The 20,564-nt window shown below is 40.2% G+C and overlaps 1 protein-coding gene across 4 annotated transcripts in view; it reads right to left on the reverse strand.

Annotated features, from left to right (window-relative positions):
• Positions 1-20,564, reverse strand: part of LOC105483292 (serine/threonine kinase 39) — a 293,955-nt gene that overhangs the window by 59,741 nt on the left and 213,650 nt on the right. For 3 of the 4 annotated variants that reach the window (XR_988152.3, XM_011744080.2, XM_011744081.2), the window contains exon 15: positions 4,027-4,079. Coding sequence is in view for 3 of the 4 variants with exons in the window: in XM_011744080.2 (XP_011742382.2) it covers positions 4,027-4,079 (53 nt within the window). In the remaining variant the exon portion in view is untranslated. Of the gene's footprint in view, positions 1-4,026; positions 4,080-20,205; positions 20,276-20,564 lie in introns of those variants that run through there. The other variant, XM_071072893.1, reaches the window with a different exon arrangement.

The raw sequence follows: 20,564 nt of genomic DNA on the forward strand, positions 1-20,564 counted from the left end.
TCTTTCCTGCCAAGGTTAATCCCACCCACCATCATCAATCCTTTTCTATCATTAGTAGCTATGCAGTGAATTTACAGCAAAAGTTGAACGGGTAGCATCTGATATAACCTTGCATGTTGTACAAACAGCCTATGAGCTTGCTGGACTATTAAGACGAGCTATTTAAATGTATGCTATTAAGAAACTCCTTTAACATGACATTGATCATTTGATAGCAATGGATACACTGTCTTAGAAAAATGTGGCTGAATAAAATACCGTACTTTCTCAATGATAAGTGACAGGAGTTTGCAGTCTCCTAAGGATGGGACTAAAGAGGCCGTGGCAAGTGAATACAGCTGGAATTACTTAATTGAAAGGTTACGAATGAACATGATAACACTGTAACCTTCTATTTGAAGGCTTTGTAAAGAGAAACTGATAAATTGCAATGTGCTCAGGAGAACTGTTAGAAACCCCCATGTTTTCACAACGGAGCTCACTTGGTTCAAGGGAGCTGACTTGGTCCCCAGGGACTTCGGATATTCTCACAAATATTTAGAACTGTAGCTTGATAAGAAGAAACTGGCTCAGCAGGCTGTAACACTCTTGATGGGGGTTTGACAGAAATGTCTTCCAAAGTCAGGGGGCACCTGAAAGTACAGCTGCTAAATCAGATGAGCATCTAAACAGAATTGCAGTTTGTGACACCAAAAGCTGCCCTAAACATAAACTGCGTTTCATTACTTCATCTGTGCTTCAGATGTGGTGACTATGTAACTGGGCCAGGGTGTGTGTGTGTGTGTGTGTGTGTGTGTGTGTGTGTTTGTGTGTATCTGTGTTTGCATGTGTGCATACACATGTGAGTGTGCAGCTGGAGGTACATTTGTGTTTCACAATTCTTGGGATTTAAAGAGCTTGCCCAGTGTCTGACACAGTAAATACTCAATAAACGGTAACTATGATGATGATGCAGCAGCCAAAGATCATTTGAAACACACTTTACACTTTATACCTCCAGAGAAACTGTGGTATTCTGCCATTTTACTGATTCCATTTCATAATGAAGTCATAATGAAATGGAATAAAATGAAGTAAATGGCAAAGAAATATATAGGAATCTTACTAAACTATAAAGTTCCATATAAGATGAGCTTGTCTTAGGCTTTGTCCTTTTTGCTAGCAGTACAAAAAAACACTTTGGCCCAGTGCAACGGCTCATATGTGTAATTCCAGCACTTTAGGAGGCCAAGGCGAGATGATTGCTTGAGCCCAGGAGTTACAGACCAGTCTGGGTAATGTAGGGAGACCCCGTCTCTACAAAGCATAAAAAAATTAGCTGGGCATGGTGGCATGTACCTGTGGTCCCAGCTACTTGGGAGGCTGAGTGGAAGGATCACTTGAGCCTGGGAGGTCAAGGCTGCAGTGAGCGCCAGCCAGGGTGACAGAGTGAAACCCTGTCTATTTTTAAAAAGGAAAAGAAAAAAAATAAACACCTTATAAAGTCTCTTCATGATAAAATGATCCCATAATCATGGAAGTTAGGGTAGCATAATGAGAGGCGCTACTCTGAACATGATGCAGCTTTCTGAAGCTGCCAGAACATTCAGCCTCATAACTGGCATCTTCCTGGATGTTACCCAAATCTGTACGGAAATAAGTGAACTGAATTAAAGAACCTAACACCTAGTAGGCATTGGGCAGATAGCAGGCAGTCATTCATTATATTTCTACTGAATGGTCATCTGCTGAAGCATTTGGATGTGTTACCCATCATTTCTAAAGTATCGGTAAGATCTTACACTTAAGTAAAGAGCTATAATCACAGAAGGTAGCCAAAAATGAAATAATCAAAGCTGCATTGAGGGATAGCACTAAAACAGTACCAAAATGACTGACATTCCCAAATGATTAAAGCATACAGCATGTCCTACTGTTTTCAGGACTCCTGGGCACCAGATGAGTCATGCCAAAATGGCAAACAGGTACCGCTGGCTGATCCAAATGGGAAATATTCCATATCTGCATGTGTGCCATTAGGCATTTTGTATGCATGGAAGTAAGATACCAGTAATAGTTCAGAACAGAAATGTGAAATAACTTATTTCATGTTTCATTAGCAATGTATTTTTCTTTAAGCTGTTTAACATCCCTGGTGCCTAAACAGGATAAATATTCATGTATTAATTTCTGGTTTCCAGAGCACATGGGACACACTAAACACAAAGGGCTTGTCCTCAAGTGAGGAAAGAGCATATTTTATGTGTTTACATTACACATTTTGTGCCATATATACTTATTCACGTGTATATACAGCACAAGCATAATGCATGTGGACTGCACACAGATTTACTGCAAGCCAAGTCTGAAATACAGACAGCATCAATAGTCACAGAAGTGCAGTGATATATGCATAGCGCTTCCTTCAATAATGGGCCTGTGCTCTGCCGCCCAGTGAAGGCTGGCTGGCATTAGGCAGACAATGCTATGGGTTCTGTCTGTGCAACAGAAGCAGGGACTGTTAATCTAAATGTGGCAAAGGCAGCTGCCAAAGCCAGTGCCAATGGCCCAATATTGCTGATAGGGCCATGTTACCCGCGAAAGTCCTGAGCTCATATTCACTTCTTTGTTACCTCTTAAAATTAAAATTGATTTTCATTGCCATAGTCAATTTTAAACAATCAGATGTAAAGAAACAACCTAAAATTAGAATCTGTTCTTTCTACTTGCTGTACTTGAAACATTTATTATATAATTACTAGATTTTATCACAGCATGGCCTGGTCAATATTTTTATATTATGACAAAATAGATAGCTTTTTGACAATACTACCTGGTGCTGTACAATTTCATAAACCAACTCTAAATTGTCAAAGATGGATATCTCCGGAAAGAAAGATCAATTAGCAAATCCACTAGGGCCTTATGTCCATTTATTCATTGAGACAGAGTCTCGCTCTGTCACCCAGGCTGGAATGCAGTGGCACAATCTTGGCTCACTGCACCCTCTGCCTCCCAGGTTCAAGTGAGTCTCTTGCCTCAGCCTCCCAAGCAGCTGAGACTAGAGCTGTGCACCATCACACCCAGCTGGTTTTTGTATTTTTAGTAGATAGGGGGTTTCACCATGTTGGCCAGGCTGGTCTCACACTCCTAGCCTCAACTGATGCCCCGCCTCAGCCTCCCAAAGTGCTGAGATTACAGGTGTGAGCCACCGTGCCTGGCCTGTACATTTATTTTAAAAAGATATTTCATATTTTAGTTTAATTCAAATATACCAGGAATCCTGAAATCTTTGCATTTATAGAAGACTAGTAATCAGGGACCAGTAAGCCTATGGCCAAGCATTGCCCAGGAATATTTTGTTTAGCTAGTGGCCTTTGTAAAATTAAAAAAAAAAAAAAAACAAACAAACAAAAAGAAACTACTGAACATGAGTGAAATTAGATAGGAGATCCTCCAGTTTCCTGAAGTGCACACTACTCACTTTGGTTTCTGTGGACATCTGAGTTTCTGTCTTCCTGCAGGTAATAACCACAGGGTGTCAAAGAGTTTGCTGATGGGCCACCTAACAAGCTAGAAAGTTCTTGTACTTTGGAGTTTTCAAAATTGTAGTAAATACTCCCCAATGGAGGCTTCACATAATCTGAACTGAGATCACAGAAGCAAAGTATGTTACCTTTTTGTATGATTCCACTGTTTGCTGCTCATCCCTCATTAGGATTGTGGTATGCTTCTCATTACATTCATCATCATTTGCTTTAGGGCCTGCATTACCATAGCAATACTTATTTTCACGGTTGAGCTAATATATCTATCTTATATTTGTATGTATACTGTGCCGCATGTGTCACTGAGATTCACGCGGTCAGTCATGATTTGGTTTGGAATCCTTAGAAGTATCAAAAGTCCTTCCTTCCATCTCTCTCTCCTTCCTTCCTTCATTATTAAACAAAGCAGTTTTAAATAGCAAATTATAACCACATGCTTGTAATCAATTTCTGTAATGTTCTTTGAGGCAATAAAATAATAACTTCAATTAAAACTTACCTCTTCCTGGAGTAAACTCAAATCGTATGTCATTAAGTTCCTTTCTGGAGTTTCTGAAATACATAACACATAATACATTAAAGTCCAGCGAAGCAGAGTTTAGTCGAACTTACATGTATTCAGATTTTCACAAGATGCTACTAACATGTGGAAACATTTTACAGTTTGAGGTTACCTCCAAGTATTTTGTTAACTGGGAAAGATAGTTATAACAATAATAATGAAGAGATTTGTTTGATTGAATTTACCTTATACAAACATGCTTGTATCACAAAATTCCAAAAACAAAATGTTCATTTTATAAAATCTGCACTAAACAGGAAACCTTGAATATAATTTCTTTTTTTTTTTTTTGAGACAGAGTTCCACTCTTGTTGCCCAGGCTGGAGTGCAATGGTACAATCTCATTGCAACCTCTGTCTCCCAGGTTCAGCCTCCTGAGCAGCTGGAATTACAGGCATGTGCCACCACGCCCGGCTAATTTTTTGTATTTTTAGTAGAGATGGGATTTTTCCATGTTGGTCAGGCTGGTCTCAAACTCCTGACCTCAGGTGATCCCCCCAGCCTTGGCCTCCCAAAGTGCTGGGATCACAGGTATGAGCCAACACACCCGGCCAATATAATTTCATTAAAAATTTCAGAAGCCTTTAGTCTAAAATAAATGGTATCCACTGTATTTTTCATATTTTTTCTTGAAAAATAGTATTTTATTAAATCATTTTTAAAAGTGAAACAAACAGGGAAGATGGTCTCAGTGACAGAATTCAAGCAGCACTACACATTAAATCATGTAGCACACCACCAAGAAAAAGGTACACACTTAGTAGTTTAAAATTTTATCTAAATTTAAAAGTTTTATATATTCAGTGGGCAATTTTGCAACATTTTGCCCCAGGAATAAATAAAACTTTAAGTAACTGTAAAGGCTTACATAAAACTGAAAAATATATATGTATATGCAATTTAAAAATTAAATGGCATGGGGAGATATGAAATACATAAATATCTGAGACACAAGTTTTCCATTCAAATTAATTTTAAGAAGTGATAATAAGGGGCAGTGAGCTATAATTAGAATAGTTTCAAATTCTTGTAAGAACACTAAAATATTGTAAGTATCAACAGATGCCTATAAGTAAGGTTAATAAAAACATCTTAAGAAATTGCAGTAGAAGCCGGGCACGGTGGCTCACGCCTGTAATCCCAGCACTTTGAGAGGCTGAGGCAGATGGATCACTTGAGGTTACGAGTTCGAGACCAACCTGGCCTACATGGTGAAACCCCATTTCTACTAAAAATACAAAAATTAGCTGGGAGTGGTGGCACATCCCTATAATCTCAGCTACTCAGGAAGCTGAGGCAGGAGAACTGAAACCCGGGAGGTGGAAGTTGCAGTTAGCCGAGATCACACCACTGCACTATGGGCGACACAGCAAGAGTTTGTCTCATTAAGAAAGAAAGGAGAGAGAGAGAGCAAGCGAGCGAGCGAGAGAAAGAGAGAAAGTTGCAGTAGGAAACATGAACTAGTATTAGCTCAGCCTCTGAAAGTGTCTAAGACAGAGTCAGAGACGGCCTGAATACCCATCCCGGAACATCGGGAAATTGAGCATCTGCACTCTCAAGCTCTGTGTAAAACCTCCTGGTCTCTGTGAACCATGCCCAAACCACAGTGAAGCTTGTCTCTGGGCCCTTTTTGGTCCACAGCCTGATTTTGGTTCATTATGTCCTACCACATCCAACCACAGTAAGAGTGAGGGAGACCACAATGATGCACAGGGCATGGCACTCGCTGAAAGAATGCCCTTTTCCTCAGTGTCTAGAAAGTCAGCCCAAGTCTCCCACCTTTCCATAAACAAAACAGGGAGAAGTAAAGGGCCAAGAACTCAAGACACGTCCAAGCCCACACCCAGATATGAGAGCCTTGGACCTTGAACTTTGCATCTCCCCTCAGGTTTCCCCAACCTTGACTTTATCACTACTCCCCTCAGGGCTAAAATGGGACCAGGGACTGCAGCAGTTTCTATAACTGTGCTTCTTTTAGGACCTGTGGAAATCTGAAAACTGTGAAAATTGTGGATCCTCACCCTAAAAGAAAGTAGATATAGCAGTCCCCCTTTATCTTTGGTTTCATGTTCCATGGTTTCGGTTACCCATGTCAGCACAGTAAAATATTTTGAGAGAGAGACCACATTCACATATCCTTTATGACACTATATTGTTGTAATTGTTCTATTTTATTATTATTTCTTGCTGTTAATCTCTTACTGTGCCTAATTAAGCTTTATCATAAGTATGTATGTATAGGGAAAAATATATTGCATAGATGGTTCGGTACTATCTTTGGCTTCAGTTATCCGCAGCGGTTTCGAAACGTACCCTTGCAAAGATACGGAGGGACTACCACACATAACTTAATGCGCAAAATTTTACATAACTACAGAGGATTCAGAAATCATCTTAGACCCCAGACTAAAGAACCCTGCCTTGGAGATGGAGTGTACCACTCACAACAGTGCCTACAGTGGGAGGACGGTTTGCGTGTTGCATTGTTTAAACAGCTTAAACTTTCTTTTCATTTATTTATTTTTTTGAGATGGAGTTTTGCTCTGTCGCCTGTCACCCAGGCTGGAATGCAGTGGCAAGATCTTTGCTCACTGCAACCTCTGCCTCCCAGGTTCTAGCTAGCAATTTTCCTGCCTCAGCCTCCCAAGCAGCTGGGACTACAGGAGTGTGCCCACCAAGCCCAGCTAATTTTTTGTATTTTCAGTAGAGATGGGGTTTCACCATGTTGGTCAGGCTGGTCTTGAACTCCTGACCTCAAGTGATCCGCCTGCCTTGGCCTCCTAAAGTGCTGGGATTACAGGCGTAAGCCACTGCGCCTGGCAAAGTTTCTTAATAAACCGCCAATGTCACCACTGCACATTTACTTAGTGCTTTCATATATATCAGTAGTTCTCAAACTTTTTGGTCTTAGAACACTTTTATGTTCTTAAAAAGTACTGAGGACCCCTAAAGAGATCTTGTTTATATGGACTATATCTATCAAAGTTTACTGTATTAGAAATTAAAATTGATAATTAAAAAATATTAATTTATTTGAAAACGACAATAACCCATTATATGTTAATGTAAATTTTATATGAAAAATTACTTTCCTTTTCAAAATGAAAACAAGTCAGTGAAAAAGAGCCCACTGTTTCACATTTTTGTAAACCTCTATGATATCGGGCTTAGGATAGCTCGAATCTTACAATTGTTTCTGCAATCTGTTGCAATGTCGAATGTTATAGAGACAGGAATTGAAAAATTCCACTGAACATGTGTGAAAGAGTGAAAAAGGCAAGTAATTTCTTGCTATTATTATAAAAATCGTTTTGACCTCATGGGCTCCCTGAAAGGGTCTCAAGGACTCCCAGGGTCACTGGACTACATTTTAAGTAACACTTATATATAAATGTATACACATACATATGTATGTACACTATAATTAAATGAGATATGATATATAATATATATCACACATAATCTCATTTAATTTCAATAATTAACCTTTGAGATATGCAAAGAGGTATTATTTGTTTTCCATTTTTTCCATGATTGTGTTCAACAGCTTCTCCAAGTTCACAAATTTAATGAATGGCAGAGTGAAGGCCAATAATTCCATACTGAGGGTACCAAATACAAACAGAAATGCTCAATTCCTTTAAGATAAAGCAATATTATTCTCCAAGATTTTGCATGTTCCCATAAAACAATTACCAAGCATTCATTTCCTTAATAGTCTTGGTTTTGTGTGCTGTATACGAGCAATGATTCACTTCAAACTAAAGTAGTCCAATAAGAAAACAACCATGAGGAAAGCAAGTATTTATAATGTATTTAATAATAAAATGACAGGAAAAAAATGAGGAATTTGATTGGACATTAATTTGTGTCATTGTTCATTTCCTCTCTTCTTTTCCATCGGTCTTATTTAAAGAAATTTATTCTAGTAAGGTCATGAGAGGTGTAAGAACTGTACCCAGAATATCATTATGCATATCCTGATGCTTCAAATATTAATAACACAAAAAGTAATATCCAACACTCATAATCTCTGTCTATATCAACTGTGGTTCAAGTTATGGAGGCTGCATAGTCAAGTCATTCTTTTATGACTCTGAACCTAAAATGCTCGCCTTTGAAAAGATCACAGTGATTGATTATGAGTAGTAGACTTGTCCCATCAAGATGAAATATAGTTGGAAAAATGCCTAACTGGAGCGAACTACTGAAGGTCATCCTTTTATAAAGAATTAATCTTTTCAGACTCATACTTAACACCTTTAATTGAAAGTACATTTACTTTAATTGATATGGCACAGGACACTCTTGATTTCAGGGAAGCTGAAAATAGGTATGATTTAAGGCCAGAAACTAAGTCTGTGCAACTTTATACAGGAAATGATAAAAACTTGAGAGTAACAGTTTCAACACTCAGGCTGCCTTTGATAATTTTTATTAAAAATCCTTTTAATCCTAAAATAAAAACTCTTAAATTTGGTAAGGTACAGCCCCTTATAGCTCATTGCACTGAAAATGCAAATGCATACAGAACTCAGACAGGACATTTACTTTTTAAGTAGCTGATACAATCATATGGCTTAAAAATTAAAATGTACAATAGGGCATTAAATATTCTGTGAAAATTGGCCCTCTCACTCCTGTCACCCAACTACCTGGTTGCCCTTCCAGGGGCAATCAGTGTTTTACGAATTTGGTGCATACTTCTTGATGTTTTATGCATGTACTAGCAAATATACATACAGACTGAATACAAATGATAGCACAGTATATCCACTGTTTCATATCTTGCCTCTCTTTTAACATAATACCATCTTGGAATTTCTCCCTGTTAGTTTGTAGAGAGTTTTCTCATTCTTTTCTGTATAACTACATAGTCTTCTCTGGGATGCTACAGCCTTTTTTCACCAGTTCCCATTCTAAATAGATTGTTTCCAATCTTTCACTATTATAAAGAGTGCTTCAATAAATAACCTTATTCTTATGTCATTCTGCATAAATAGGAGTATAAAAATAAATGTCTAGAGGTGAATTGCTTGGTCAAAGGATATATGCATTTGTAATTTGACACATATTATGAAATTCCCCTTCATTTAAGTTGCACCCATTTATGCTCTTACCCACCATTTGCAAGCACTATTGCAGGAACTTTGAATAAATCAGAATGTATTAATAACCAGGGAGATGTGGGGACTGTGCCAGCTGGAAAGTTTCTTCCCCATCTAAAAGGGACAACCACTATTCAGTGCCTGCAGGTTATGGCCAGACAGGATTGGACTCAATGTTGCTCAATATTCAGATTTGTCAGAGAAGAAAGAAATTTGAAAATTTACATGACATTCCATAGTTTTAATTGTTGATACTAACTTTAAAATGCTCACACTAATGTGTGGGCCAGATTCAGTCTATTACCATTCATTAGTGAGGTCAAATATAACTTCTGCTGATAGTAATACACAAACCGATTTCTGGGGATGAAGCTTTCTGAAATGGTAAACTTCAAAGTTCTTTTTAAGGATCTACTAAAAAGAGTCATATAAATGATTACACTGACCCACAGACTGAAGGCATGGGAGAAATTAATCATGGGAAAGAAAAAGCCACAGAAACCTAACCAAAAGAAAATAACAATTCATAAACTTATAAAACTGAAATTCATTTTCTTCATTGCTTGGATTCGTTCAGAGACAAGGTCTCACTCGGTGGCCCAGGTAGTACAGTGGCACACTTGTTGCTCACTGCAGCCTTGAACTCTCGGGCTCAAGCAATCCTCCATCCTCAGCCTCCTGAGCAGCTTGAACTATGGGCATGCGCCACCATGCCTGGTTAATTTTTAAATTTTTTGTAGAGAAAAGGGTCTTGCTATGTTGCTGAGGCTGGTGTTGAACTCTGGACTCAAGTGATCTCCCTACCTCGGGATCCCAAAGTGCCGGGACTACAGGCATGAGCCATGATGCCCAGCCTGATTTTTAAAAAATGTTTAGTAATTGATGTTCAGTGCTGACAAACTTTTTTTTTTTTCTATGTCTATTTAATGTGAGAAGTTCAGAGATACAGATTGGCATGCATAAAGTTTTTCTTCTTGTTCTTTCAATTCATCTTCAAGTGACACAATGAACAATCAAATGAGGCAGCTGGCTAAGAGGCTGGTAATGCAGAACACGAGTGAACACCCATCCCTTCCCGGTGGTGGAGGTGCAGAAGGCAGGTGCGATTGAAGTATATATTTTACAGGATGTAGCTTTTATCTGCACCTCTTAATGTACCGTGTCAGGACAATCTGACAGAGTTATTGCTCCTGGAGGGCTCCAAAGTCAAAATGCCAGCTCAGAACTATTTGCATCCTTCAGCCTCACATTACTGTCTCTTAGCCCATGCCAGCAGCAGTATGAGGGCACTCACACTCTAAGACCCAGAAGTGATTAAAGCGGTAGAAATCCAAAGACCACTCATTGTCAAAGAGCATCAGAAACAGTAACTGTCACTGGCATTGTGTACCCTCCACCGCAGGGATGCTCTCAAATGAGGATGAAAGGCAACTATTTCCCCGAGCTTTGAGGTTGGCAACACCACTAAGGGTATCTGTAAGAGTGCCAGGGATAGTGCTTCCCAGGGACCCAGGAGCAGTCGCTCCCTCCTAAGCAGCAGAGGATTTCTCAGACAATAGCCCTCTTCTTCCTTACTTTTGCCTGAAATTCCAGGTGAAGGTGCAGCTGTTAGTGTCCAGGGAATTTCAAAAGGATTCCCACACACTCTATTCCTAGCCTATCTCCCTGCTATCAGGAGTAGGATGGGAGCCTTTTAAACAGGCTGAGCCAGGAATTGGTCAGGACATCATTTTCAGTTCAGTCTGCCTCTTGTCCTACTCTGGGCACCGAACCAGAGTCCATCCCCGCAGTCTCAGGAGGAGAAATGGACTGTGGCTCCCAGTGAGCTGGGCAGACACTTCTGCTTCAGACAAGGAGGCCGCCTGGGCCAGGATGAGGAGATAATGTGACTTGTGCAGATGGGGATCTGAGTTCAAAACCACAAACTACTTATTTGGCCTTCTGTAACTTGTTTCCTCAACTGTGAGAGGGGGAAATAATAATTCATAGCTGCTATGGTTTGAATGTCTCCCCGAAAAGGGATGTGTTGGAAACTTCATCCCTGATGTGACTGTGTGGAGAGGCAGGGCCTAATGAGAGCTGTTTAGGTCATGAGGGCGCCACCCTCACAAATGGATTAATGCCAATTCTAAAAGCGCTTGAGGCTGTGAGTTTAATCTTTTGCTCTCTCTCACACCTTCTCTTTGCCCTTCTGCCACGGGATGACACAGCAAGAAGACCTTAAGATGGCGCACCCCTCAACCTTAGGCTTCCCAGCCTCCAGAACCAAGAGCCAACACATTTTTGGTCATTATAAATTACCCAGTCTATGGTATTTTGTTGTATCAGCACAGAATGGACTAAGACAACAGCATTTCCCATCTGCCGGGACATGCTTGATGTTTTACATATGTTATCTCATTCCAAACTCAAAGCAACTCTTAAAGCAGGAACTGCTCTTATCCTCTATTATTTCAGAGACAAGGAAACTGAGGCTTAGAAAGGATAAAGAATAGATCCAACATTACAGTCTGAACAACAGAGCTGAACTAAAGCTGGAACTTTAAAAATGTCACCCATTATCTTCACCAGTGCACATCCCTTCCCCGCCTACTGGGTACACAGATAGTATTTGTTGAATAGATGAATGAATGCAGAGTTTACAAGTCTGGCTTTTATAAAGTGCCTCTCCCTGTCTTCTGTAACACCACCTCCTTCTGGTCTCCTCCAGTTCCCCAGCTGCCCTTTCTCTCTGTGCCCCAAACACTCCTCTACCTCTGTATGGCTGGTCTCTTCAATGTTAATGTTCCATCCTTCACCATTTCCCCTTCTCACTCTCTCCCTTGATGATTAATTCCAAATCCGTAACTCAATCTTAGGTACCGCCCCAGAGCTGAAAATTGCTTATCAGTTACCTATATGGTATCTCTCAATGCAATGTCCAAAAAGACATCAAAAGGCACAGCATCTCCAAAATAGAATGTATCACTTTTCCTCTCAGATACACTTCCCTTTCCTAGCTCCTTACGGCAGGAAGTGATGGTGATGGCCCACTATCGAGACCTGTGAGCTATACCTCCGTAAGAGTTGTCACATCATCCCTTTCTCTCAAACTTCACTGCTACCGACCAAGGTCAGGCCACCACCATCTGCCACAGATGAGAAGAAATGATTGAATAAGTAAAGAGTATTTCACACGCACTCACATATACGCATGTATACATGGCTGTCGCTATGGCTAAATCATACAACAGAAGGAAAAAGGGCTGTAAAAGGTTGAGGGAGCTGCTGTTCAGGGAATAATCCTTGGCAGATGAATGTGTCGCCCTGAGGGAAAGCTGTTGTATTTAACGAGGCATGAAAAGAGTAGGCAATATGAGGATACACTGAAGGAACCTACAACCGAAGGCCAGAAATCAAAGAGCCACGAAGTGAAAGGGGCAGCTTCCTGTGGCCAAGCTGACGGCTGCTCTGAAGCAGCGTCCCTGCTCATCCCAGGGCCTTCCTACAGCAGAGTCTTTACGTCAGAACTAGAGACTCCACTGGGAATAGAAGACTAGTCAGGTGAGCCCAATTTGGAGTTGATCCACTTATCAACGACGACGCTCGGTAAGCCACTTCACCTCTCCAACATTCAGTTTCCTCTGCAGTAAAAAGGCGAAAGAACGCTTCCCTCGCAGATTTAACAAGCTGTGTGAAAACAGTATGAACTCTGTGCTACTGCTATAAGCCATTATTAGGCCTTATATTTTGAGGCACATAGAAATAGGGAAAAAAAGTCATAGTTCCGGTCCTTAACAAGTTTATGATCTTTGCAGAAAATGATGGTCAGTCTATGCAAACTATAGGGAAAAACAACGTAAGTGCTTAAAAAATACTAGTAGCAAAGGAAATCTTGAACTAATTCAGAGAAAGGTGTATTCCCCTCTCTTGGCTTTCACTCTGATCCATCCTTCACACTCCTGTCAAATTAATCTTCCTCTGAGGTAAAGGTCCAATCACAGAATCATATAATTTTACAACCGAAAGAGGCCTTAGAGGTCACCTAATCCATTTCTCTGATTCTTTAGGTGAAGAAACTGAAGCCAAGGAGATTAAGTGGCTTGCCTAAGATAGCACAGCTGGTTAATTCATGCCATTCTCCATAAATCATTCTTGTTCACCTACTAGGTGTCAGGTTTGTGTCAGGAGCCATTTAATGGCAGAAATGACAACGGAACCTGGGCCTCAGGACCTCTAGACCACTGCTCTTTACTCGAGACTGCTGGCTCTCAAACTGCAGGCAGGGTGAGAGGAGGTGCAGTCTCTCAAAGGCAGGCTTTCCCCCAGTTATACCCCTGCCTTCAGTTAAGAACTGCTGCACGCAGTGAGGGGCACTATAGATGGGAACGTGTTTTCCACGATCGATATGATGGCAGAAATTAAAATTTACATAATCAGATCTGTAGTCAATATGACAGAATGTTACCATGTAAAACATTCTAGATCAGACCCAGTGGCTCATGCCTGTAACCCAAGCACTTTGAGAAGCTGAGGATGGAAGATCACTTGGGCCCAGGATACCAGCCTGGGACACACAGTGAGTTCTGGTCTCTGCATACACACACAAAATTCTAGATGGTAGATACATGTGTATGGATTACTCTTTGCACATTCCTGTATGTTGAAATGTGTTTTATAATTTTTGAAAGTACTATATACTAGAGGAGAAAAGAACCACTAAGTTTGCTGAGGCTGGAGGGTGGGTAAGGTAGGGGAAAGGAAACAGTTTGTGCCCTCTACCTGTGGCTCTAAAGGTTGAGAACCACTGCTGAACCTATCAGCACTGCGGCCCACAGCCTTGCCTGAAATCGAAGCTCTCCTGGATGTGTGGATCTCCAGCTACCATGGGCCATATGCTCCAAGGCTGTGAGAACAATAACTAAACCACATACTCTCCCCTCCTCTCCAAACTATTGCCCTTACATTTGACTTGCTGCAAAGGTGTCTTTTCGATCAGTGAGTCTTCTAAAAAGTGAAAGTTCTTTTCAGCGTGCACCTCCACACATGCAGAAATATGCCCTTGGCCTAGAAAATGTAGTTAGTAGCATCTGGAATTCTAGTCTACATCAAGCCATGCAGCATCACACAGCCCCAAATCAATGTCAAATAGATCAGAAAGTCACACTGTTCCCTTTAACAACAAAAGCAGTGACTAAGTGATATACATACATGCATGTACACATACACACATATGCACACACACGTACATGTACACATGTGTGCATGAGCACACACATATACAAACACGCACAAGCTTTTCTTCAAATAAGATATCTCTACATATTTTAAAGAATTTGGCCTCACACACTGGTTGTCTGCAGGTTCTTCTGCAACTGGAACCTCAGGCTTGGGACTCTGACAGTTCCCACTGGCTACCTGAGAGCCTGAAGGGCCCTTTTAGGTTTGCAGTCTGCAGGAAGAAAGCAGTCTGGCTGCACAGGGTTTCACACGGCTGACCCCAACATTAGTGGTGCACATGCAAGCCTTTCATGGAGAGATTTCTGATACTCAGTCCAGGGCTGAAACATGAATACATCGCATGCAGAAATACAAATAACAGACTTCCTCCCCAGCTACGAAAAAGAGTTTTCATCTAGAAGTAATCCAAACTAAGTTAAGGTGATTTTCTTTGACAGAATCCTCTGGAAAATCTCCACGCCTGCCAGGTGAAGGGCATGGCTGTTTCCTCTCCCTAACCTTACCCGCTCTTCAACCCAAACCACAAGGGTGGACTCTTTTTTTCTCTATTATATAATAGTTTCAAAAATTATGGAAAACATTTCAACATACAGGAAAGGGCAAAGAGTAATACAATGAATACACATGTGCCTACCATCCAGAATTTTTAAAATGGTAATATTTTGTCATATTTACTTCAGAGCTGAATACATGAAATTTTAATAATGTTTCACCTACACAGCACAAAGTCACTTGTGTTACATCCCAGCTGTGGTAAATCAGGAGAGAACAGGGCATTATGTAAGGGTGCTGCTTCCTGTCAAGATTATGGAACTATATTGTCACGTGTAGCCAGCAGTCCTTTTCAGCATTTAGGATGTCCAGTGAATATATTTATTCAACTTATTTCCACCTATGGGGCAAAATGGAAAAGAAGTAATCATATAAAAACTAGACTCATGTTAATGGCAGGCAGGAGCAGAAACATGACAGTCTGGTCAAAGTTCAAACTTTTCTTGTAGCAGGAAAAAATGTTAATCATGCTTACTATGTAAGGGTCTCTGTAGATCACTGTTCTTTTCAATCAACTGATACAGAACTAGTCTTCATTAACATCATTTGTGCCTTTAAGTTTAGGGTGTGGTGGGTTTTACTGCAGAGAACTCACAGACTCATCATTGTCTCCATGATGGATACCTCTCTCCCATGCATGAGGCTCCCAAACCAACATGCTAAGTCCTTTACAACAGGAATGTAAAGGCATCTATAAGACATGAACCTAGTATGTGTCCACTTGGGACCCAGACATCATGTCTTAGTAGGTGTATTTATACAAACTGAACAGTATATGGCGAGGTGGGTGGAGCTGCACACATTGGTACATTCTGAGATAAATACATTTTTAAGACAATAGAAGTTTATATCTTTAAGGCACAAACTGTTACAAACTCCTAAGTATTAAGGACAATTATGGTTTTTTGCCAACTAGTTATTTGGTTTAATTCTTGCAAGAAGGATGTTAAGTAGTTTCAAAATTAAACTAAATATATAACTGAACATTTTGTTATTAAAAATAACAGAAATTAATTAAAGGGAATACAGAAAGAGACATTAGTACATACTTAAGATGTCAGCTACTCCAACTGACCACTGGACTTAGCTTTATTTGCCTGCAACTAAGGCAGAAAAGGGAAACTGTTCATAGTATAGTTCTCACTTCATCAAAAAAGAAACATGGAAGGCAGATTTTGTTTATCTTGGCATTAATTTCAAGGAGAATTTTATTATGGAAGACCCTTTATAAGGGACACTGAGTAATGTCTTCAACTTATGTTACAAAAGACAGAAACTTTTTTCATATCAATGTTTTCGACCATATGGTGCAAAGGATGAAAGTTTTTTCTCCCAGGTGCTGAAGGCACAATATTAAATCTTGCCTGAGTGATGGCATTTCTGCTGGGAGCTGAAATAATACATCGGAAGTACATTGTTTACTGATGATTTACCTCAACAGAGGGAGCTCAAAGAACCTGGAGAAATGGATGGCCTATACACACTTCTTCCTGAGGCCCCAAAAGTGTCTTGTCAAGTGCTACGAAGGGCGATTTCATGACTGCTTTCTCCGACGGGTATTTGAAGGGGTCTGAAAGTCAATGTACTGATTAGACATAGATCTCTCCCCTTAGCTAAACCATCTGTAGGAAGCAGAAGTAACATTCTGCCATGAACACGTAGGAGACTGGCTTATGTCCTCTCTTGGAAAGCTGGTGGCTAACACCTAAGAGAGTGGGTTGCAGGGTGTGGCAACTTCCAAAGGAAGCTCTGTGTCTGGCCAACACCTTGGACATGTACTCAGCTAAACCTCCCAATTCTGTTGCTTCAGAATAGGGAAGAAATAACTTTTTCTGCTTAAAAGTTTTAAAGAGTGTGTGTGACTAATCAAGTGAGTTAGCCATAGAGAACCAGCATAAATCACAAAAAATATAAAGTGAGCAGACAACGCATTCTTTAAACTTTAGCCAGGAAATCACAGAAATAGAAGCATACTTTAATTTTCCTATTACTGTAATTTTACTATTAATGTGTATGTGTAATCGAATCCAGGGGAAATTATATCAAAGACTAGCAAATTTAAAAGGAAAATGATCACTCATCAAAGGAAAAAACTGTGCAGAACTAATTAATAAGAAGTGTTAATGCCAGTGTCCTGCAGGGTAGAAATGTAAGCAGAATCCCCCTGACTTTTCCACAGGTGGTATTTCAAGATAATTAAATTTAATGATGAATGAGATGGAGCAAGTATTTCCCCTTTTGATCCACTTCAGGTAAAAGGCCTGTAAGTAACTGCATTTACAGTCTAGGATGAATGACCCTTGGGCAAAGCCACTATAAATCCTCAAGTTTGAGTTTTCTGAAATTACTTCAGCAAATGATTATTTATAAAATATATAGTTGCACAGAAAATGACATTGCTCCTAGGCATTTGCTAGGTTGTTAATGTATATCAGAAGGAAACATCCACACACGAGAATACATCAGGGTACACTTGCCAGGAGACTGGATGAGGACAGGACTTTTCATGTAGAATGTCTAAACAAACCAAAAATCCAAAGATTCTCTTAAGGCAAAAAGAAAAAATGCACCTGCTTGTTTTTGGAGGTTGGGGTTATGTGGTTCTCCAATGACTAACATTCAAAGGACTGAAACTCCTCTGGCCTGCCCTGGAGAAGAGCAGGTGGGTGCCTGAGAGCTGAGAGCGGAGTTTGGAAAGCCCCTTTTGGGGTAACATCTCCCAGAAGGGCAAGGATACCAGAAGGGGTATGATTTGCATGATAGCATTTAAGGAGAAGACAAATACCTGACACCATTTCCAGCTCAGATTTTACAAAATCGATTTTCTTTTTAAATCTGAAGATTCCTTCAAGTGAGAGAAGGGAAATCTGAAGCTCAGCCTTATCTGCTTTCCAGGGATGCCCCTTCTTAAGCCCCACTGCTGTTCTGCCTGCACAGCTCTTACTAACACAGAGTGGCCTGAAAAGTGGCCACCACATGAAGCCTTTTCCCTTCTCATTTGTTATGGGCTGAACACACAGTTCCGATTCATGTTGAAAGCTTAACAGCCAGTACCTCAGAATGTGACCGTATTTGGGGACAGGGTCTTCAAAGAGGTAATTAAAGTTAAGTGAGATCATTAGGGTAGGCCCTAATCCAACAGGACAGGTGTCGTTAGAAGAAGAGATTAGGACACAGACATGTGCCCGCACAGAGGAAAGATCATGTAAGAACAGCAAGAAGGCCTTCTACAAGCCACAGAGAGAGACTTCAGGAGAAACTAAACCTCTGGGCACCTTCATCTTAGACTTCCAGGTGCCAGAACTATGAGAAAATAAACTCCTATTGTTTAATAGACCCAGTTTGTGGTTCTTTGTTAAGGCAGCCCTAGCAAACTAATATACTATCTGATTCTGACAAATATTTAAAAGTCAACATTTGTCCCTTTGGTAAAAACCAAATTTGTTCTCCGCCTCCGGAGCACTAACTTATAACACTCATTATTACAATGATTTGGAAAGAAATCATCCCTTCAACAGTTCCAAATAAAGTAAATAAAATGACATCAATCACTTGGCATAGATACCAGCCACCCTAATTGGAAATTTCCAAGCACCTGAAGTTTGCCAAAAGTAGAAAAATGCTTGACTTATTCATGAAATATAGTCTTCAATGGTGCAATGTCAACACCACCATGAAGGACATGTCCAAGGACAAGACTTCAAAGCAGATGGGTATAATATGTAATCTTATTTCAAACGCTCAAAACATTTTCCTCAGTGTTTTAACACATGCTGTGTGATTGTCAAATAATAAAGCTGATTTTTGTGTATGAGTCACGGAATCCGTATGATTAGAGCCGTAACTCACATTTGGATGATTTGAAAAACTTGTTTTTTGAGAATGTTGAATAAGCAACTCCCAGGGGTGTAACTGTACCACCAAGTTAAGGACTTACCAAGACTGTGGGGGTAACGTGTTTTCCATACCTAAGAATTACTAATGAAAAAGACACACCCAACAATTTCCTTCATCATGGTTTCTTCAATGACTGTCCTTTACCTAAACTGTTGACTTCTGACAAGTTTTTAAGACTAACTTATCTTTCCCGACCTCTTGACTGAAGTAAAAATTTACTAAAGGATGTCAGGCTGGATAAAGAAGAGTTCTCACTCTTCAGAAGTGTATATACAGTGCATCCTGCAAACAACCTGCTATTTGCCTCCTCACAGTAAAGTGACAGGTATGCTTTTCAGAAAGGAGGTACAGGAAAAAAAAAAAAAAAAAACAAAGCAAAACAAAAGCCTAAGAAACAGTGCCCCTGGGACTGGAGAGAGGAAAGAAGCTCTGAAGGAAAAGATAAGAGGGCCCTTTCCCAGATGGGTAACATACAGGAGAGCTTTCCTCTATGTCTGAGGCAAAATAAAATAACCGTTGATTCTCTGTCAACTTTAAGAGAATTATTTGGTTTAAGAAAAAGTGAGTTGCTGAATGTTCATTTGAAAAATAAAGGGCTGGTAAAGGTGAACAATTATAAGCCTTTTGGTAAATACACAGAATTCAAGAGATGGGTCAGAGGAGCTAAGATGTTGGGTAGTCTCTCTCCCCTAAAGAGCCTGGCACAGGGTCTGCCAACTAAGTACATTCCCAATAAATATTCATGAAGCTGAACTGAATCAAGGGATAGAATAGTCCTCCTTACCTGCTACATGGCAGTATATTAAATGTAAGTATACTTGACAACATTTCTAGGTATGGAAGTCCCTTAATAAATACCCAAGTAACACCAGCAAAAAGAAAAAAAAAAGTTTCTGGGCTGAGAGCATTTAAGGTGCTTGGCAGGGCAGAGCTATGCTCAACAGAGGAAATGTCGCATTAGGACGAAATCTAAGAAAGGTAAAGGGTTCCGTTACACTGAAGAGACTTCCAGCTAAGAAACTCTTCTTCCTGAGCAGTGAGCCAGCAGTCAACATTTGGGATGGTGGGTTCAGCTCAGACAAGACTCAATATGTAGAAGCTGTGGCCTAGTCTGGCCTTGGTATATGTAGCAGAGCTCTGGGTGGCTACAAAAGCTTTACATTTATGGCTCGAAAACACTGTTCCTGAGCCACCTGCGCACTGAGCTTCAGGCTGTTCTAACGTGCATGATACACTTATTTTATTTGAACAGAGAAGGCAGGGGAGCATAACTCCCTATGATAGCCTCTTTTCTGCCTCCTTTCCTATCCTTTCATCAAGAGGAGTCAAAGGAGAGCACAAAGTACTTGGTTGCTTAGGCCGACTCTGCCTGTCCTACCTTGGTGTCTAGAGATAACATTCTGGAGTTTAAATAGGGATTGTAACACTGACGAGCTATGAGACCTTGGGGAAATTTACTTAACTTTCCAAGTCTTTCTCTCTTCATCTATAAAATAAGGTAGTGACATGAACTACTTCATGGCATAACTAAGAGGAGAAGGCATGGATAGTGCCTTCTGCAAGCACTCAGTATTAGTGAAAAAACATCAACAACAATACATATAATCTTTAGGTGTTGTGTTCTACAAGTCCGATCTGAGTCCCTGCCCTGAGATCTTTTCTGTCTCATCCCTTCACCTATCCTAAACAAGAGTGTAG

The sequence above is a fragment of the Macaca nemestrina genome, chromosome 11 (genome assembly GCF_043159975.1).
Source record: "Macaca nemestrina isolate mMacNem1 chromosome 11, mMacNem.hap1, whole genome shotgun sequence".
In the NCBI taxonomy this organism is placed as follows: Eukaryota; Metazoa; Chordata; class Mammalia; order Primates; family Cercopithecidae; genus Macaca; species Macaca nemestrina.